General features: G+C 43.3%; 1 protein-coding gene across 1 annotated transcript in view; it reads left to right on the forward strand.

The window, feature by feature from the left end:
- Window positions 1-18,757, forward strand: part of LOC110513974 (ephrin-A3-like) — a 145,151-nt gene that overhangs the window by 93,575 nt on the left and 32,819 nt on the right. Inside the window, exons 2-3 of the mRNA XM_036967633.1 lie at window positions 5,459-5,742; window positions 6,623-6,688. Coding sequence (XP_036823528.1) covers window positions 5,459-5,742; window positions 6,623-6,688 — 350 coding nt within the window. The remainder of the gene's footprint in view (window positions 1-5,458; window positions 5,743-6,622; window positions 6,689-18,757) is intronic.

Consider the following 18,757-nt stretch of genomic DNA (forward strand, 5'->3'; position numbering starts at 1 on the left):
GCGAGATGGAGAGAAGGAGGGGAGAGTGATGGGAGAGAGAGAGAGAGAGAGAGTGATGGAGAGAGGTGAAATAGAAGCGAGATGGAGAGAAGGAGGGGAGAGTGATGGGAGAGAGAGAGAGAGAGAGAGATGGAGGGGAGAGTGATGAAGAGATGTGAAATAGAAGCGAGATGGAGAGAAGGAGGTCGAGAGTGATGGAGAAAGAGAAAGATGGAGGGGAGAGTGATGGAGAGAGGTGAAATAGAAGCGAGATGAGAGAAGGAGGGGAGAGTGGTGGAGCGAGAGAGATGGAGGGGAGAGTGATGGAGAGAGAGAGAGAGATGGAGGGTAGAGTGGTGGAGAGAGGTGAAATAGAAGCGAGACGGAGAGAAGGAGGGGAGAGTAACGGAGAGAGAGAGGTGGAGGGGAGAGTAATGGAGAGAGAGAGAGATGGAGGGGAGAGTAATGGAGAGAAGGAGGGGAGGGTAATGGAGAGAAGGAGGGGAGAGTAATGGAGAGATGGAGAGAAGGAGGAGAGAGTGATGGAGAGAGAGATGGAGGGGAGAGTGGTGGAGAGAGAGAGATGGAGGGGAGAGTGATGTAGAGAAAGAGAGAGAGATGGAGGGGAGAGTAATGGAGGGGAGAGTAATGGAGAGAAGGAGGGGAGAGTAATGGAGAGAAGGAGGGGAGAGTAATGGAGAGAGGTGAAATAGAAGCGAGATGGAGAGAAGGAGGAGAGAGCCAGAGGGGAGCTGGCGATTGCAGTGTCACTCTGCTGCCCCCTTGTGAATTCATATGGTCTTTATGTGTTCGGTGTGTGTGTGTGTGTGTGTGAGTGTGTGTGTGTGTGTGTGTGTGTGTGTGTGTGTGTGTGTGTGTGTGTGTGTGTGTGTGTGTGTGTGTTTCTCTGTGTGTGTGGGTTTCTGTGTGTGTGTGCGTGTGTTCTCTGTGTGTGTGTTTCTCTGTGTGTGTGTGTTTCTGTGTGTGTGTGTTTCTCTGTGTGTGTGTGTTTCTCTGTGTGTGTGTGTGTGTGTGTGTGTGTGTGTGTGTGTGTGTGTGTGTGTGTGTGATGGTGATGATTTAGAACTGTGCAGCTTCTCTCAGTCACACAGACAGGGAGGGGCTTGTTTTTGAGCTGAGGAGAAAAATAAGAGCTTTTCATGTCAGGGAAGAATCCATCTCCTCCTGTCACACACACACACACACACACACACACACACACACACACACACACACACACACACACACACACACACACACACACACACACACACACACACGGCCCACCTCTCCCTGTCAGCCAGAGTCTTTTTAGGGGTGATGCTGATATATGAGCTTGGGGGACGTCGCTTGAACGTTGACATGTGATGTGTGTGCGACGTTGTGTTAACGTTGATATACGAGCTGTGGGTATATAGGGGCGAGTGGTGTGTGTGTGTGTGGGGTCCAGAGCTCCTCTGACACTGTGTGTGTGTGTGTGTGTGTGTGTGTGTGTGTGTGTGTGTGTGTGTGTGTGTGTGTGTGTGTGTGTGGTGTGTGTGTGTGTGTGTGTGTGTGTAGGGTCCAGAGCTCCTCTGACACTCTGAAAGCTAGTTTGTGACCCTGGGGTCCTTGAGTCTGGCTCTGTTCCTCTTCAATACCTCTCTCTCCTCACACACTCTCTCTGTACCTCAATCTCTCTACACACACCCAATTCAATTCAACATCAATTCAATACCTCTCTCTACACACACTCAATTAAATTCATAATCAATTTAATACCTCTCCCTTCACACACTTAATTCAATTCATAATCAATTTAATACCTCTCCCTTCACACACTCAATTCAATTCATAATCAATTTAATACCTCTCCCTTCACACACTTAATTCAATTCATAATCAATTTAATACCTCTCCCTTCACACACTTAATTCAATTCATAATCAATTTAATACCTCTCCCTTCACACACTCAATTCAATTCATAATCAATTTAATACCTCTCCCGTCACACCCTTAATTAAATTCATAATCAATTTAATACCTCTCCCTTCACACACTTAATTCAATTCATAATCAATTTAATACCTCTCCCTTCACACACTCAATTCAATTCATAATCAATTTAATACCTCTCCCTTCACACACTTAATTCAATTTCACTTTTAATTTCAGGGCTTTACTGGCATGGGAAACATGTGTTAACATTGCCAAAGCAAGTGAAGTAGATAATAAACAAACGTGAAATAAACAATAAAAATGAACAGTGAACATTACACTCACAGAAGAATGAATATATTTCAAATGTCATATTGTATATATATTATATGCAAATGGTTAAAGTACAAAAGGGAAAATAAATAAACAAATATAGGTTTGTAGGGTTAGGGTTGTATTTACAATGGTGTAATGGTGTTTGTTCTTCACTGGTTGCCCTTTTCTCGTGGCAACAGGTCACACATCTTGCTGCTGTGATGGCACACTGTGGAATTTCACCCAGTAGATATGGGAGTTTATCAAAATTAGGTTTGTTTTTGAATTATTTGTGGATCTGTGTAATCTGAGGGAAATATGTCTCTCTAATATGGTCATACATTGGGCAGGAGGTTAGGAAGTGCAGCTCAGTTTCCACCTCATTTTGTGGGCAGTGAGCACATAGCCTGTCTTCTCTTGAGAGCCATGTCTGCCTACGGCGGCCTTTCTCAATAGCAAGGCTATGCTCACTGAGTCTGTACATAGTCAAAGCTTTCCTTAAGTTTGGGTCTGTCACAGTGGTCAGGTATTCTGCCACTGTGTACTCTCTGTTTAGGGCCAAATAGCATTCTAGTTTGCTCTGTTTTTTTGTTAAATCTTTCCATTGTATCAAGTAATTATCTTTTTGTTTTCTCATGATTTGGTTGGGTCTAATTGTGCTGCTGTCCTGGGGCTCTGTGGGGTGTGTTTGTGTTTGTGAACAGAGTCCCAGTACCAGCTTGCTTAGGGGACTCTTCTCCAGGCTCATCTCTCTGTAGGTGATGGCTTTGTTGTGGAAGGTTTGGGAATCGCTTCTTTTTAGGTGGTTGTAGAATTTAACGGCTCTTTCCTGGATTTTGATAATTAGCGGTTGTCGGCCTTATTCTTCTCTGTATGCATTATTTGATGTTTTACATTGTACATTTTTGCAGAATTCTGCATGCAGAGTCTCAGTTTGATATTTGTCCCATTTTGTGAATTCTTGGTTGGTGAGCAGACCCCAGACTTCACAACCATAAAGGGCAGTTTTTTTTAGCCAGATCCTCATTGGGTATGTCGAATTGTACGTTCCTTTTGATGGCGTAAAAGGTCCTTCTTGGCTTGTCTCTCAGATCGTTCACAGCTTTGTGGAAGTTACCTGTGGTGCTGATGTTTAGGCCAAGGTGTGTCTAGTTTTTGTGTGCTCTAGGCAACACAGTCTCTCTCTATTTCTCTCTCAACACTCTCTCTCTCTCTATCCTCTCTCTCTCTCCTCCCTCTCTCTCCACACACTCTCTCTCTAACCTCTCTCTCTCTCCACACACTCTTACTCCCTCTCCACACTCTCTCCCTCTCCCTCTCTCTCTCTCCCTCTCTCTCTCCCCCTCTCTCTCTCTCTCTCCCTCTCTCCTCACACTCTAACTCCCTCTCCACACTCTCTCTCTCTCCCTCTCTCTCCACACACTTACTCCCTCTCCACACTCTCTCTCTAACCTCCCTCTCTCTCCACACTCTCTCTCTGCCTCTCCCTCTCTCTCCACATGCTCTCTCCACACACTCTAACTCCCTCTCCACACTCTCTCTAACCTCCCTCTCTCTCCACACACTCTCTCTCTCCCTCTCTCTCTCCCTCTCTCCCTACACATACTCTCTCTCCCTCACTCTACACACACACTCTTTGCATCCTGTATGCTGTAGATGCACTTATCTGCAATCAGGGGACAACAACAGAGACACAAACTCAAGCAAAAAAACTGTCAGTCACACTATCACTTGTAGTGAACACACACACACGCCTGAGATCTCTCGGTCAGGAGGCAGGACTGTTTAACAGGGTGGGATTGGTCAAGAGGCATGACTGTTTAACAGGGTGTGATTGGTCAGGAGGTAGGACTGTTTAACAGGGTGTGATTGGTCAGGAGGCAGGACTGTTTAACCTCTCTGGGGTAGGCGGGACGCTTGCGTCCCACATGGCCAATAGCCAGGGAAAATGCACAGCTCCAAATTCAAATACATTTCTATAAAAATCAAACTTTCATTAAATTACACATGCAAGATAGCAAATTAACGCTACACTCGTTGTGAATCCAGCCAACATGTCAGATTTCAAAAAGGCTTTTCGGCAAAATAATAAGATGCTATTATCTGATAATAGAACAACAGTAAACAATGAGAGTAGCATATTTCAACCTTGCAGGCGCGACACGATGCAGAAATACAAATATAAATCATGCCTTACCTTTGACAAGCTTCTTTTGTTGGCACTCCTATATGTCCCATAAACATCACACATGGTCCTTTTGTTTGATTAACTCCGTCGATATATATCCGAAATGTCCATTTATTTGGCGCGTTTGATCCAGAAACACAGCTTCCAACTTACGCAACGTCGCTACAAAATATCTCAAAAGTTACCTGTAAACTTTGCCAAAACATTTCAAACTACTTTTGTAATACAACTTTAGGTATTTCTAAACGTATATAATCGATCAAATTGAAGACGAGATGATCTGTGTTCAATACAGGAGCAAAACAAACTGACTAATTTTCTGGTTACGTGCCTCTATCAAAAGGTACACATGAAGTGACGTTCGTTCTGAGCTATGGTACTTCTTCATTACACAGAGGAAAAACCTCAACCAATTTATACAAACTGGTGACATCCAGTGGAAGCGGTAGGAACTGCAGGAAATGGTTTGTCCTCGGGGTTTCGCCTGCTAAATAAGTTCTGTTATACTCACAGACATGATTCAAACAGTTTTAGAAACTTCAGAGTGTTTTCTATCCAATACCAAATATAATATGCATATATTAGGATCTGGGACAGAGTAGGAGGCAGTTCAGTTTGGTCATGCTATTTATCCAAAAGTGAAAATGCTGCCCCCTACCCAAAACAGGTTAACAGGTTGTGATTGGTCAGGAGGCAGGACTCTGTAACAGGTTGTGATTGGTCAGCAGGCAGGACTGTGTGTAACAGGGAATGATTGGTTATGAGGATAGAGAGTGAAGAGTGTGTCTCTGGTTATAAACATGACACTTCCCTTGACTCTGACTTGACAACAGAATCCTGCAGTGACAGCCCTGCCCAGAGTCAGCTTGGGGAGATACACATACTGATTAATTGATTGGTTAATTGAATGATCGGTTGGCTGATTGGTTGATTGGTTGTTTAATCAGCTGGTTCATTTAATGATTGATTGGTTGGTTGATATATAGATTTACATACTGATTAATTGATTAGATGATTGCTCCTAACGTCCCACCTCTCCTCTGCTGTGTCTCTCCAGTCTGCGTAGGGAGGGCTACACGGTGCAGGTGAATGTGAACGACTACCTGGACATCTACTGTCCCCACTACAATGACAGCCAGCGCGTGGTGGGCACCGGGGAGCAGTACATCCTCTACATGGTCAGCTACCGTGGTTACAGGACCTGTGACCCCCAGCTGGGCTTCAAGAGGTGGGAGTGTAACCGCCCCCACGCACCAATCAAATTCTCAGAGAAGTTCCAGCGCTACAGCGCCTTCTCCCTGGGCTACGAGTTCCACGTGGGTCAGGAGTATTACTACATCTGTGAGTATGCTACTATACTACTACCACTACCACGTGGGCCAGGAGTATTACTACATCTGTGAGTATACTACTATACTACCATCATCAAATCAAATCAAATCAAATTACTACCACTACCACGTGGGTCAGGAGTATTACTACATCTGTGAGTATACTACTATACTACTATCATACTACTACCACGCGGGCCAGGACTCTTACTACATCTGGGAGTATACTACTATACTATACTACTATCATACTACTACCACGTGGGCCAGGAGTATTACTACATCTGTGAGTATACTACTATACTATACTTCTCTCATATTACTACCACTACCACACAGGCCAGGCATATTACTATATCTGTGAGTATACTACTATACTACTATCATACTACTACCACGTGGGTTATGGGTATTACTATATCTTTGAGTATATACTACTATACTAATATCATACTACTACCACGTGGGTCATGGGTATTACTATATCTGTGAGTATACTGCTATACTACAATCATACTACTACCACGTGGGCCAGGAGTATTACTACATCTGTGAGTATACTACTATACTACTATCATACTACTACCACGTGGGCCAGGAGTATAAATATGTCTGTGAGTATAGATATTGCCAGTACTTTAATATACAACTTCTATTCAACTATCATATACCACTATGAAATACACATTTGTGTGTCTTGGTATTATTACTATATTACTACTAATATAATAATACTACTATACTATTGCTACAGTACAATACTACCACATACCATGGGTGAGGAGTACTACTGTGTCAGTTCTAGTGGTGTCCTAAATGACATCATCATGTGTGCACGCTGGTAGCTTGTTTGAATCTTTCTGGTTTATTAAATGTTTGTGTGTTAACAGCTACACCCACTCATCACCACGGTCGCAGCTGCCTCAGATTGAGAGTTTATGTCTGCTGCTCCACAGGTGAGGCGCACACACACACACACACACACACACACACACACACACACACACACACACACACACACACACACACACACACACACACACACACACACACACACACACACACACACACACACACACACACAAACACCACACTCTCCCTTTCTCTCTCTCTCTCTCTCCCACATTCTCTCTCTATACTCTTTCTCTCTCTCTTTCCTACTCTCTCTCTCCTACTCTCTCTCTCTTACTCTCTCTCAATTCAATTCAATTCAAGGGGCTTTATTGGCATGGGAAACATGTGTTAACATTGCCAAAGCAAGTGGGGTAGATAATATACAAAAGTGAAATAAACAATAAAAATTAACAGTAAACATTACACATACAGAAGTTTCAAAACAATAAATACATTACAAATGTCATATTACGTATACATACAGTGTTGCAACGATGTACAAATGGTTAAAGTACACAAGGGAAAATAAATAAGCATAAATATGGGTTGTATTTACAATGGTGTTTGTTCTTCACTGGTTGCCCTTTTCTCGTGGCAACAGGTCACAAATATTGCTGCTGTGATGGCACACTGTGGAATTTCACCCAGGAGATATGGGAGTTGATCAAAATTGGATTTGTTTTCGAATTCTTTGTGGATCTGTGTTATCTGAGAGAAATATGTCTCTCTAATATGGTCATACAGTGGGCAGGAGGTTAGGAAGTGCAGCTCAGTTTCCACCTCATTTTGTGGGCAGTGTGCACATAGCCTGTTTTCTCTTGAGAGCCAGGTCTGCCTACGGTGGCCTTTCTCAATAGCAAGGCTATACTCACTGAGTCTGTACAGAGTCAAAACTTTCCTTATGTTTGGGTCAGTCATAGTGGTCAGGTATTCTGCCACTGTGTAATCTCTGTTTAGGGCCAAATAGCATTCTAGTTTGCTCTGTTTTTTTGTTAATTCTTTCCAATGTGTCAAGTAATTATCTTTTAGTTTTCTCATGATTTGGTTGGGTCTAATTGTGCTGCTGTCCTGGGGCTCTGTGGGATGTGTTTGTGTTTGTGTTTGTGAACAGAGCCCCAGGACCAGCTTGCTTAGGGGACTCTTCTCCAGGTTCATCTCTCTGTAGGTGATGGCTTTGTTAAAACCTGTTGGGGCTAGGGGACACAAGGAGTTCCCTAAAGGGAACACCCCCTCCAATTCGGCCGAAAAAAATATTCTTTAGAAATATTTAACTTTCACACATTAACAAGTCCAATACAGCAAATGAAAGATAAACATCTTGTTAATCTACCCACCGTGTCATATTTTTAAAATGTTTTACAGCGAAAACACAACATATATTTATGTTAGATGACCACCAAATTCAAAAAGACACAAAGCCATTTTTCACAGTCACAAAAGCAGAAATATAGACAAAATGAATCACTAACCTTTGATTATCTCCATCAGATGACACTCATAGGACATCATGTTATACATCTATTTGTGTTTTGTTCGATAATGTGCATATATATGAATAAAACATCTCAGTTTACATTGGCATGTTACGTGCAGTAATGTTTTGATTCCAAAACATCCGGTGATTTTGCAGAAATACTCAATTAATATTGATAAAAGATGCAAGTGTTATTCACAGAATTAAAGATAAACGTATCCTCTCTGCAACCGCTATGTCAGATTAAAAAAATAATAATAATCTGAGAACTGCGCTCAGAACCCAAAGAAATACCCGCCATTTTGGCGTCAACAGAAGCTACAAAAAACACTAGAAATATTCACTTACCTTTGAATATCTTCATCAGAAGGCCGTGCAAGAAGTCCTAGTTCCACAATAAATCGTTGTTTTGTTCCATAATGTCCATTACTAGTGTCCAATTAGCTGCATTTGCTACCACTTTCAGCTCACATGCTCAAAAGCTGACGCTGGTCCAGGCGAACTCGGACGAAAAGTTCAAAAATATATATTCCAGGTCGAATAAACTGGTCAAACTAAGTAGATAATCAGTCGTTTACGTTTACATCTGCAGCCAAATGGAACGATGGTGATATTAACAGACAAATGCGCATCAGGGAAATTGCATTCTGCCAGGCCAGTGACTCATTCCCCTCCCATTCGGTCAAAGTTCACACCAGAGGCTCCATTCCACGTTCTACTGAATTAGGACATCTAGGGGAAGGCGTAGGAAGTGCTAACAGATCCATATCTTGTTTGGAAGTGAAGAGGCGATGACTTAAAATTAGACCCACATTTCACTTCCTGTTTGGAAGATTGCCTGCCCTATGAGTTCTGTTATACTCACAGACATAATTCAAACAGTTTTAGAAACTTCCGAGTGTTTTCTATCCAATAGTAATAATAATATGCATATATTAGCAATCTAGGACAGAGTTTGATGCAGTTCACTATGGGCACGCAATTCATCCAAAGTGAAAATACTGCCCCCTATCCCCAACAAGTTTTAACGGCTCTTTTCTGGATTTTGATAATTAGTGGGTATCGGCCTAATTCTGCTCTGCATGCATTATTTGGTGTTCTACGTTGTACACCGAGGATATTTTTGCAGAATTCTGCATGCAGTCTCAATTTGGTGTTTGTCCCATTTTGTGAAGTCTTGGTTGGTGAGCGGATCCCAGACCTCACAACCATAAAGGGTAATGGGCTCTATGACTGATTCAAGTATTTTTAGCCAGATCCTAATTAGTATGTTGGATTTTATGTTCCTTTTGATGTCATAGAATGCCCTTCTTGCCTTGTCTCTCAGATCGTTCAAAGCTTTGTGGAAGTTACCTGTGGTGCTGATGTTTAGGCCAAGGTATGTATAGTTTTTCGTGTGCCCTAGGGCAATGGTGCCTAGATGGAATTTATATTTGTGGTCCTGGCGACTGGACCTTTTTTGGAACACCATTATTTTGGTCTTACTGAGATTTACTGTCAGGGCCCAGGTCTGACAGAATCTGTGCAGAAGATCTCTAACTCTCTCTCTCGCTCTCTCGCTCTCCTACTCTCTCTCTCTCTCTCTCTCTCTCTCCTACTCTCTCTCTCTCTTACTCTCTTTCGCTCGCTCTCTCTCCTACTCTCTCTGCATCTCTCTCTCCTTCTCTCTCTCTCTTTCTCTCTCGCTCTCTCTCTCTCTCTCTCCTACTCTCTCTCTCTCTCCTACTCTCTCTCTCTCTCTCTCTCTCTCTCCTACTCTCTCTCTCACTCTCTTTCGCTCGCTCTCTCTCCTACTCTCTCTGCATCTCTCTCTCTCTCTCTCTCTCTCCTACTCTCTCTCTCTCTTACTCTCTTTTGCTCGCTCTCTCTCCTACTCTCTCTCTCTCTCTCTCTCTCTCTCCTACTCTCTCTCTCTCTCTCTCTCTCTCTCCTACTCTCTCTCTCTCTTACTCTCTTTCGCTCGCTCTCTCTCCTACTCTCTCTGCATCTCTCTCTCCTCTCTCTCTCTCTCTCTTTCTCTCTCGCTCTCTCTCTCTCTCTCTTACTCTCTCTCTCTCTCTCTCTCTCTCCTACTCTCTCTCTCTTACTCTCTCTCGCTCACTCTCTCTCCTACTCTCTCTTTCTCTCTCTCTCTCTCTCTCTCTCTCCTACTCTCTCTCTCTATTACTCTCTCTCGCTCGCTCTCTCTCTCTCTCTCTCTCCTACTCTCTCTCTCTTACTCTCTCTCGCTCGTTCTCTCTCCTACTCTCTCTCTCTCTCGCTCGTTCTCTCTCCTACTCTCTCTCTCTCTCTCTCTCTCTCTCTCTCTCTCTCCCACTCAATTCAATTAAATTCAATTGACTTTATTGACATGGCGTTCATTATTACTTACATTGTCAAATGATACATTTGAAAAATAAAAATAAAATAAATATATTTGTATATAAATAAATGGTGGGACCAACAGCAATAATAATATTATGGACATTACTTTGCACTTTTCACTGGTTGTCCCTCAGGTTGTGGCAGGAGGACACATATTTGGCTGCCAAAACTGCACATTTTGGCTTTTCACCCAATAAATATTCGATTTTTTTCTTCATCTTTTATAGTTTCAAATTCTATGTATTGAATTATAATTTTGGGAAAGAAATATTCTCTTAGGTCTGAGTATTTGTCACTGTGTAATAGGAAATGCAGCTCTGTCTCTACCTCTCCCCTGGAGCAGAGTAAGCACAGCCTGTCCTCTCTGGGCAGCCAGATTTGTGTGTGACGACCGGTCTCTATAGCCAGACTGTGCTCACTGAGTCTGTACCTAGTCAATGTTTTCCTCAGTTTTCTATCAGTCACAGTGGTCAGAAAGTCTTCCACCATGTACTGTCTGTTTAGAACCAAATAACATTGAAGTTTTCTTAGATTTTTTGTGGTGTCTTTCCAATAGGTGATATATTTTTCTTGTTTTGTCTATGGGGTTGGTTTGGGTTGGTGAACTGAGCCTCAGAACTGGCTGGCTGAGGGGACTCTTCTATTGTTTCATCTCTTGACATTGTAGAGCTGTGTGATGGAATGTTTTGGGGTCACTTGTTTTTAGATGGTTGTGAAATTTGATGGCTCTTTTTTCTATTCGAATGAGGAGGGGGTATTGGCCCAATTCTGCTCTACATGTGTTATTTGGAGTTTTTCTTTGCACTTGCAATACAGTCTTGCAAAACTCTGCATGCAGTATTTCGATTGGATGTTTGTCCCAGTTGGTAAATTCATTATTAGAGACTGGACCCCAACATTTTTGAGCCAGATTCTAATTGGAATTTCGATTTTCATGTTCCTTTTAATGGCATAGAATGCTCTTCTTGTTTTGTCTCTCAGCTCATTTACAGCCATGTGAAAGCTACCTGTGATGCTGATATTTAGTCCTAGATATGTGTAGTTTTTGGTGTGTTCTAATAGAACTGTTTCCAAATAGAATTTATATTTGTCATCATCAAGGAAATGTCTGCTATTTATAATACTCCAGAAAACTTTCCCCAAGTTGCTGTTAACGCAAATTCCTCTGTAATTATTTGGGTCAAATTTCTCGCCATTTTTATAGATTGGTGTGATCAATCCCAGGTTCCAAATATCGGGGAAAATACCTGCAGTGAGGATAATGTTGAAGAGTTTGAGTATAGCCAATTTGAATTTGTGGTCTGTATATTTGATCATTTCATTTAAAATACCATCAGCACCACAGGCCTTTTTTGGGTTGGAGAGTGCATAGTTTTTCCAATAATTATTCTTCTGTAATTGGGGTATCCTCAGGACTCTGATAGTCTTTGACTGCTGATTCAGGGATTTGTAATTTTTCTTGTATATATTTTTTGTTCTGGGCTCTTTGTTATATTACTGTAGAGGTTTGCAAAATGATTTCTCCACATATCCCCATTTTGGATAGCCAATTCCTCATGATGAGGTTTGTTTAATTTATTCCATTTCTCCCAGAAGTGGTTTGATTCTATGGATTCCTCAATTCCATCCAGCTGATTTCTAATGTGCTGTTCCTTTTTTGTTCTCAGGGTGTGTTTGTATTGCTTCAGTGTTTCCCCATATTGAAGGCCTATATTTTTGTTGTCTGCTTCTCTGTGTTTTGATTAGATACATTTCTCAATGACTTTCTTAGATTTTTGCAATCATTATCAAACCATTTTTCATTATCTGTTATTTCTGGTTTGCTCTTATGCTTCTTTAAATTAGCCAAGGAGGCTAATTTGTCACATATAAAGTTTATGTTCCAAACAGCCAAATTTACACCTTCATTGCTGAAGGAGAATGTTAAGGCTAAAAAGTTGTCCAGGAGAGATTGTTTTTGGTAGATTTCTGTACTGTTTGCACTCACTCTGTTTGCACATAGGCCTGTTTTGTACCATGTCATTTATTGGGCCGTGATGCTTCATGGTTGGGTTCTGCTCTTCTCAGATAAACTGTGATTTTACTGTGGTCTGAGAGAGAGGTGTTAGTGGGCTGACTGTGAAGGCTCTGAGAGACTCTGGGTTTAGGTCGGTGAGGAAGTAGTCTACAGTGCTGCTGCCAAGGGATGAGCTGTAGGTGTACCTACCAAGAGTCCCCTCTCAGCCTACCGTTGACTATGTACAGACCCAGTGTTCGACAGAGCTGTAGGTGTACCTACCAAGAGTCCCCTCTCAGCCTACCGTTGACTATGTACAGACCCAGTGTTCGACAGAGCTGTAGGGGTACCTACCAAAAGAGTCCCCTCTCAGCCTACCGTTGACTATGTACAGACCCAGTGTTCGACAGAGCTGTAGGGGTACCTACCAAAAGAGTCCCCTCTCAGCCTACCGTTGACTATGTACAGACCCAGTGTTCGACAGAGCTGTAGGTGTACCTACCAAAAGAGTCCCCTCTCAGCCTACCGTTGACTATGTACAGACCCAGTGTTCGACAGAGCTGTAGGTGTACCTACCAAAAGAGTCCCCTCTCAGCCTACCGTTGACTATGTACAGACCCAGTGTTCGACAGAGCTGTAGGTGTACCTACCAAAAGAGTCCCCTCTCAGCCTACCGTTGACTATGTACAGACCCAGTGTTCGACAGAGCTGTAGGGGTACCTACCAAAAGAGTCCCCTCTCAGCCTACCGTTGACTATGTACAGACCCAGTGTTCGACAGAGCTGTAGGTGTACCTACCAAAAGAGTCCCCTCTCAGCCTACCGTTGACTATGTACAGACCCAGTGTTCGACAGAGCTGTAGGTGTACCTACCAAAAGAGTCCCCTCTCAGCCTACCGTTGACTATGTACAGACCCAGTGTTCGACAGAGCTGTAGGTGTACCTACCAAAAGAGTCCCCTCTCAGCCTACCGTTGACTATGTACAGACCCAGTGTTCGACAGAGCTGTAGGTGTACCTACCAAAAGAGTCCCCTCTCAGCCTACCGTTGACTATGTACAGACCCAGTGTTCGACAGAGCTGTAGGTGTACCTACCAAAAGAGTCCCCTCTCAGCCTACCGTTGACTATGTACAGACCCAGTGTTCGACAGAGCTGTAGGTGTACCTACCAAAAGAGTTCCCTCTCAGCCTACCGTTGACTATGTACAGACCCAGTGTTCGACAGAGCTTCACGATCTGTACTCCATTTTTGTTTTTCACTTTATCATAGTTGTTTCTGTGGGGGTATATGGGGAGGGAAAGGTTATTTCTTCCTAGTAGATGTTTATCCCCATGACTGTTAATAGTGTCTTGTTCTTCTGCTGTTCTAGCATTCAGGTCTCCACAGACCAGTATGTTGCCTTGGGCATGAAAGTGACTAATTTCTCCCTCTAGAATGGAGAAACTCTCTTCATTGAAGTAGGGTGACTCTGAGGGGACTCTACTCAAATCAAATCAAATCAAATCAAATGTATTTATATAGCCCTTCGTACATCAGCTGATATCTCAAAGTGCTGTACAGAAACCCAGCCTAAAACCCGAAACAGCAAGCAATGCAGGTGTAGAAGCACGGCGGCTTCTCCCTAGAAAGGCCAAAACCTAGGAAGAAACCTAGAGAGGAACCAGGCTATGTGGGGTGGCCAGTCCTCTTCTGGCTGTGCCGGGTGGAGATTATAACAGAACATGGCCAAGATGTTCAAATGTTCATAAATGACCAGCATGGTCGAATAATAATAAGGCAGAACAGTTGAAACTGGAGCAGCAGCACAGTCAGGTGGACTGGGGACAGCAAGGAGTCATCATGTCAGGTATTCCTGGGGCATGGTCATAGGGCTCAGGTCTTCCGAGAGAGAGAAAGAAAGAGAGAATTAGAGAGAGCATATGTGGGATGGCCAGTCCTCTTCTGGCTGTGCTGGGTGGAGATTATAACAGAACATGGCCAAGATGTTCAAATGTTCATAAATGACCAGCATGGTCGAATAATAATAAGGCAGAACAGTTGAAACTGGAGCAGCAGCACAGCCAGGTGGACTGGGGACAGCAAGGAGTCATCATGTCAGGTAGTCCTGGGGCATGGTCCTAGGGCTCAGGTCCTCCGAGAGAGAGAAAGAAAGAGAGAAGGAGAGAATTAGAGAACGCACACTTAGATTCACACAGGACACCTGGGCCAGACTACACTCAATCATATGACCCACTGAAGAGATGAGTCTTCAGTAGAGACTTAAAGGTTGAGACCGAGTTTGCGTCTCTGACATGGGTAGGCAGACCGTTCCATAAAAATGGAACTCTATAGGAGAAAGCCCTGCCTCCAGCTGTTTGCTTAGAAATTCTAGGGACAATTAGGAGGCCTGCGTCTTGTGACCGTAGCGTACGTGTAGGTATGTACGGCAGGACCAAATCAGAGAGATAGGTAGGAGCAAGCCCATGTAATGCTTTGTAGGTTAGCAGTAAAACCTTGAAATCAGCCCTTGCTTTGACAGGAAGCCAGTGTAGAGAGGCTAGCACTGGAGTAATATGATACATTTTTTTGGTTCTAGTCAGGATTCTAGCAGCCGTATTTAGCACTAACTGAAGTTTATTTAGTGCTAGCCGGGTAGCCGGAAAGTAGAGCATTGCAGTAGTCTAACCTAGAAGTGACAAAAGCATGGATTAATTTTTCTGCATCATTTTTGGACAGAAAGTTTCTGCAATGTTACGTAGATGGAAAATAGCTGTCCTTGAAATGGTCTTGATATGTTTTTCAAAAGAGAGATCAGGGTCCAGAGTAACGCCGAGGTCCTTCACAGTTTTATTTGAGACGACTGTACAACCATTAAGATTAATTGTCAGATTCAACAGAAGATCTCTTTGTTTCTTGGGACCTAGAACAAGCATCTCTGTTTTGTCCGAGTTTAAAAGTAGAACGTTTGCAGCCATCCACTTCCTTATGTCTGAAACACATGCTTCTAGCAAGGGCAATTTTGGGGCTTCACCATGTTTCATTGAAATGTACAGCTGTGTGTCATCCGCATAGCAGTGAAAGTTAACATTATGTTTTCGAATAACATCCCCAAGAGGTAAAATATATAGTGAAAACAATAGTGGTCCTAAAACGGAACCTTGAGGAACACCGAAATTTACAGTTGATTTGTCAGAGGACAAGCCATTCACAGAGACAAACTGATATATTTCCGACAGATAAGATCTAAACCAGGCCAGAACTTGTCCGTGTAGACCAATTTGGGTTTCCAATCTCTCCAAAAGAATGTGGTGATCGATGGTATCAAAAGCAGCACTAAGGTCTAGGAGCACGAGGACAGATGCAGAGCCTCGGTCCGATGCCATTAAAATGTCATTTACCACCTTCACAAGTGCCGTCTCAGTGCTATGATGGGGTCTAAAACCAGACTGAAGCATTTCGTATACATTGTTTGTCTTCAGGAAGGCAGTGAGTTGTTGCGCAACAGCCTTTTCTAAAATTTTTGAGAGGAATGGAAGATTCGATATAGGCCGATAGTTTTTTATATTTTCTGGATCAAGGTTTGGCTTTTTCAAGAGAGGCTTTATTACTGCCACTTTTAGTGAGTTTGGTACACATCCTGTGGATAGAGAGCTGTTTATTATGTTCAACATAGGAGGGCCAAGCACAGTAAGCAGCTCTTTCAGAAGTTTAGTTGGAATAGGGTCCAGTATGCAGCTTGAAGGTTTAGAGGCCATGATTATTTTCATCATTGTGTCAAGAGATATAGTACTAAAACACTTGAGTGTCTCTCTTGATCCTAGGTCCTGGCAGAGTTGTGCAGACTCAGGACAACTGAGCTTTGAAGGAATACGCAGATTTAAGGAGGAGTCCGTAATTTGCTTTCTAATAATCATAATGTTTTCCTCAAAGAAGTTCAGGAATTTATCACTGCTAAAGTGAAAGTCATCCTCTCTTGAGGAATGCTGTTTTTTAGTTAGCTTTGCGACAGTATCAAAAAGGAATTTAGGATTGTTCTTATTTTCCTCAATTAAGTTAGAAAAATAGGATGATCGAGCAGCAGTAAGGGCTCTTCGGTACTGCACAGTACTGTCTTTCCAAGCTAGTCGGAAGACTTCCAGTTTGGTGTGGCGCCATTTCCGTTCCAATTTTCTGGAAGCTTGCTTCAGAGCTCGGGTATTTTCTGTGTACCAGGGAGCTAGTTTCTTATGAGAAATGTTTTTAGTTTTTAGGGGTGCAACTGCATCTAGGGTATTGTGCAAGGTTAAATTGAGTTCCTCAGTTAGGTGGTTAACAGATTTTTGTCCTCTGGTGTCCTTGGGTAGACAGAGGGAATCTGGAAGGACATCAAGGAATCTTTGTGTTGTCTGTGAATTTATAGCACGACTTTTGATGTTCCTTGGTTGGGGTCTGAGCAGATTATTTGTTGCAATTGCAAGCGTAATAAAATGGTGGTCCGATAGTCCAAGATTATGAGGAAAAACATTAAGATCCACAACATTTATTCCATGGGACAAAACTAGGTCCAGCGTATGACTGTGACAGTGAGTGGGTCCAGAGACATGTTGGACAAAACCCACTGAGTCGATGATGGCTCCGAAAGCCTTTTGGAGTGGGTCTGTGGACTTTTCCATGTGAATATTAAAGTCACCAAAGATTAGAATATTATCTGCTATGACTACAAGGTCCGACAGGAATTCAGGGAACTCAGTGAGGAACGCTGTATATGGCCCAGGAGGCCTGTAAACAGTAGCTCGGGGGATATGGTCACTAGTGTAGCCAGGAGGTGAGGCCTCATTTAACACAGTAAATTCATCAGGCTTAAGCCATGTTTCAGTCAGGCCAATCACATCAAGATTATGATCAGTGATTAGTTCATTGACTATAATTGCCTTTGAAGTAAGGGATCTAACATTAAGGAGCCCTATTTTGAGATGTGAGGTATCATGATCTCTTTCAATAATGACAGGAATGGAGGTGGTCTTTATCCTAGTGAGATTTTTAAGGCGAACACCGCCATGTTTAGTTTTGACACGGTCTCAATGGTGATAGCTGAGCTGACTACACTGACTGTGCTGACACTGACTGTGCTAGTGGCAGACTCCACTATGCTGGCAGGTTGGCTAACAGCCTGCTGTCTGGCCTGCACCCTATTTCATTGTGGAGCTAGAGGAGTTAGAGCCCTGTCTATGTTGGTAGATAAAATGAGAGCACCCCTCCAGCTAGGATGGAGTCCGTCACACTCCGTCAGCAGGTCAGGCTTGGTCCTGTTTGTGGGTGAGTCCCAGAAAGAGGGCCAATTATCTACAAATTCTATCTTTTGGGAGGGGCAGAAAACAGTTTTCAACCAGCGATTGAGTTGTGAGACTCTGCTGTAGAGCTCATCACTCCCCTGTTTCTGTCTCTGTCTCTGTCCTCCCCTGTTTCTGTCTCTATCCTCCCCTGTTTCTGTCTCTGTCTCTGTCCTCCCCTGTTTCTGTCTCTGTCCTTCCGTGTTTCTGTCTCTGTCCTTCCCTGTCTCTGTCTCTGTCCTTCCCTGTTTCTGTCTCTGTCCTTCCCTGTTTCTGTCTCTGTCCTTCCCTGTTTCTGTCTCTGTCATCCCCTGTTTCTGTCTCTGTCTCTGTCCTTCCCTGTCTCTGTCTCTGTCCTTCCCTGTTTCTGTCTCTGTCCTTCCCTGTTTCTGTCTCTGTCATCCCCTGTTTCTGTCTCTGTCTCTGTCCTTCCCTGTTTCTGTCTCTGTCCTCCCCTGTTTCTGTTTCTGTCTCTGTCCTCCCCTGTTTCTGTTTCTGTCCTCCCCTGTTTCTGTTTCTGTCTCTGTCTCTGTCCTCCCCTGTTTCTGTCTCTGTCTCTGTCCTCCCCTGTTTCTGTTTCTGTCTCTATCCTTCCCTGTTTCTGTCTCTGTCCTTCCATGTTTCTGTTTCTGTCTCTGTCCTCCCCTGTTTCTGTCTCTGTCTCTGTCTCTGTCCTCCCCTGTTTCTGTTTCTGTCTCTGTCTCTGTCTCTGTCCTCCCCTGTTTCTGTTTCTGTCTCTGTCCTTCCCTGTTTCTGTCTCTGTCCTTCCCTGTCTCTGTCTCTGTCCTCCCCTGTTTTTGTCTCTGTCCTCCCCTGTTTCTGTCTCTGTCCTCCCCTGTTTCTGTATCTGTCTCTGTCCTCCCTTGTTTCTGTCTCAATCCTTCACTGTCTCTGTCTCTGTCTCTGTCTCTGTCCTTCCCTATTTCTGTCTCTGTCTCTGTCCTCCCCTGTTTCTGTCTCTGTCCTTCCCTGTTTCTGTCTCTATCCTTCCCTGTTTCTGTCTCTATCC

The sequence above is a fragment of the Oncorhynchus mykiss genome, chromosome 3 (genome assembly GCF_013265735.2).
Source record: "Oncorhynchus mykiss isolate Arlee chromosome 3, USDA_OmykA_1.1, whole genome shotgun sequence".
In the NCBI taxonomy this organism is placed as follows: Eukaryota; Metazoa; Chordata; class Actinopteri; order Salmoniformes; family Salmonidae; genus Oncorhynchus; species Oncorhynchus mykiss.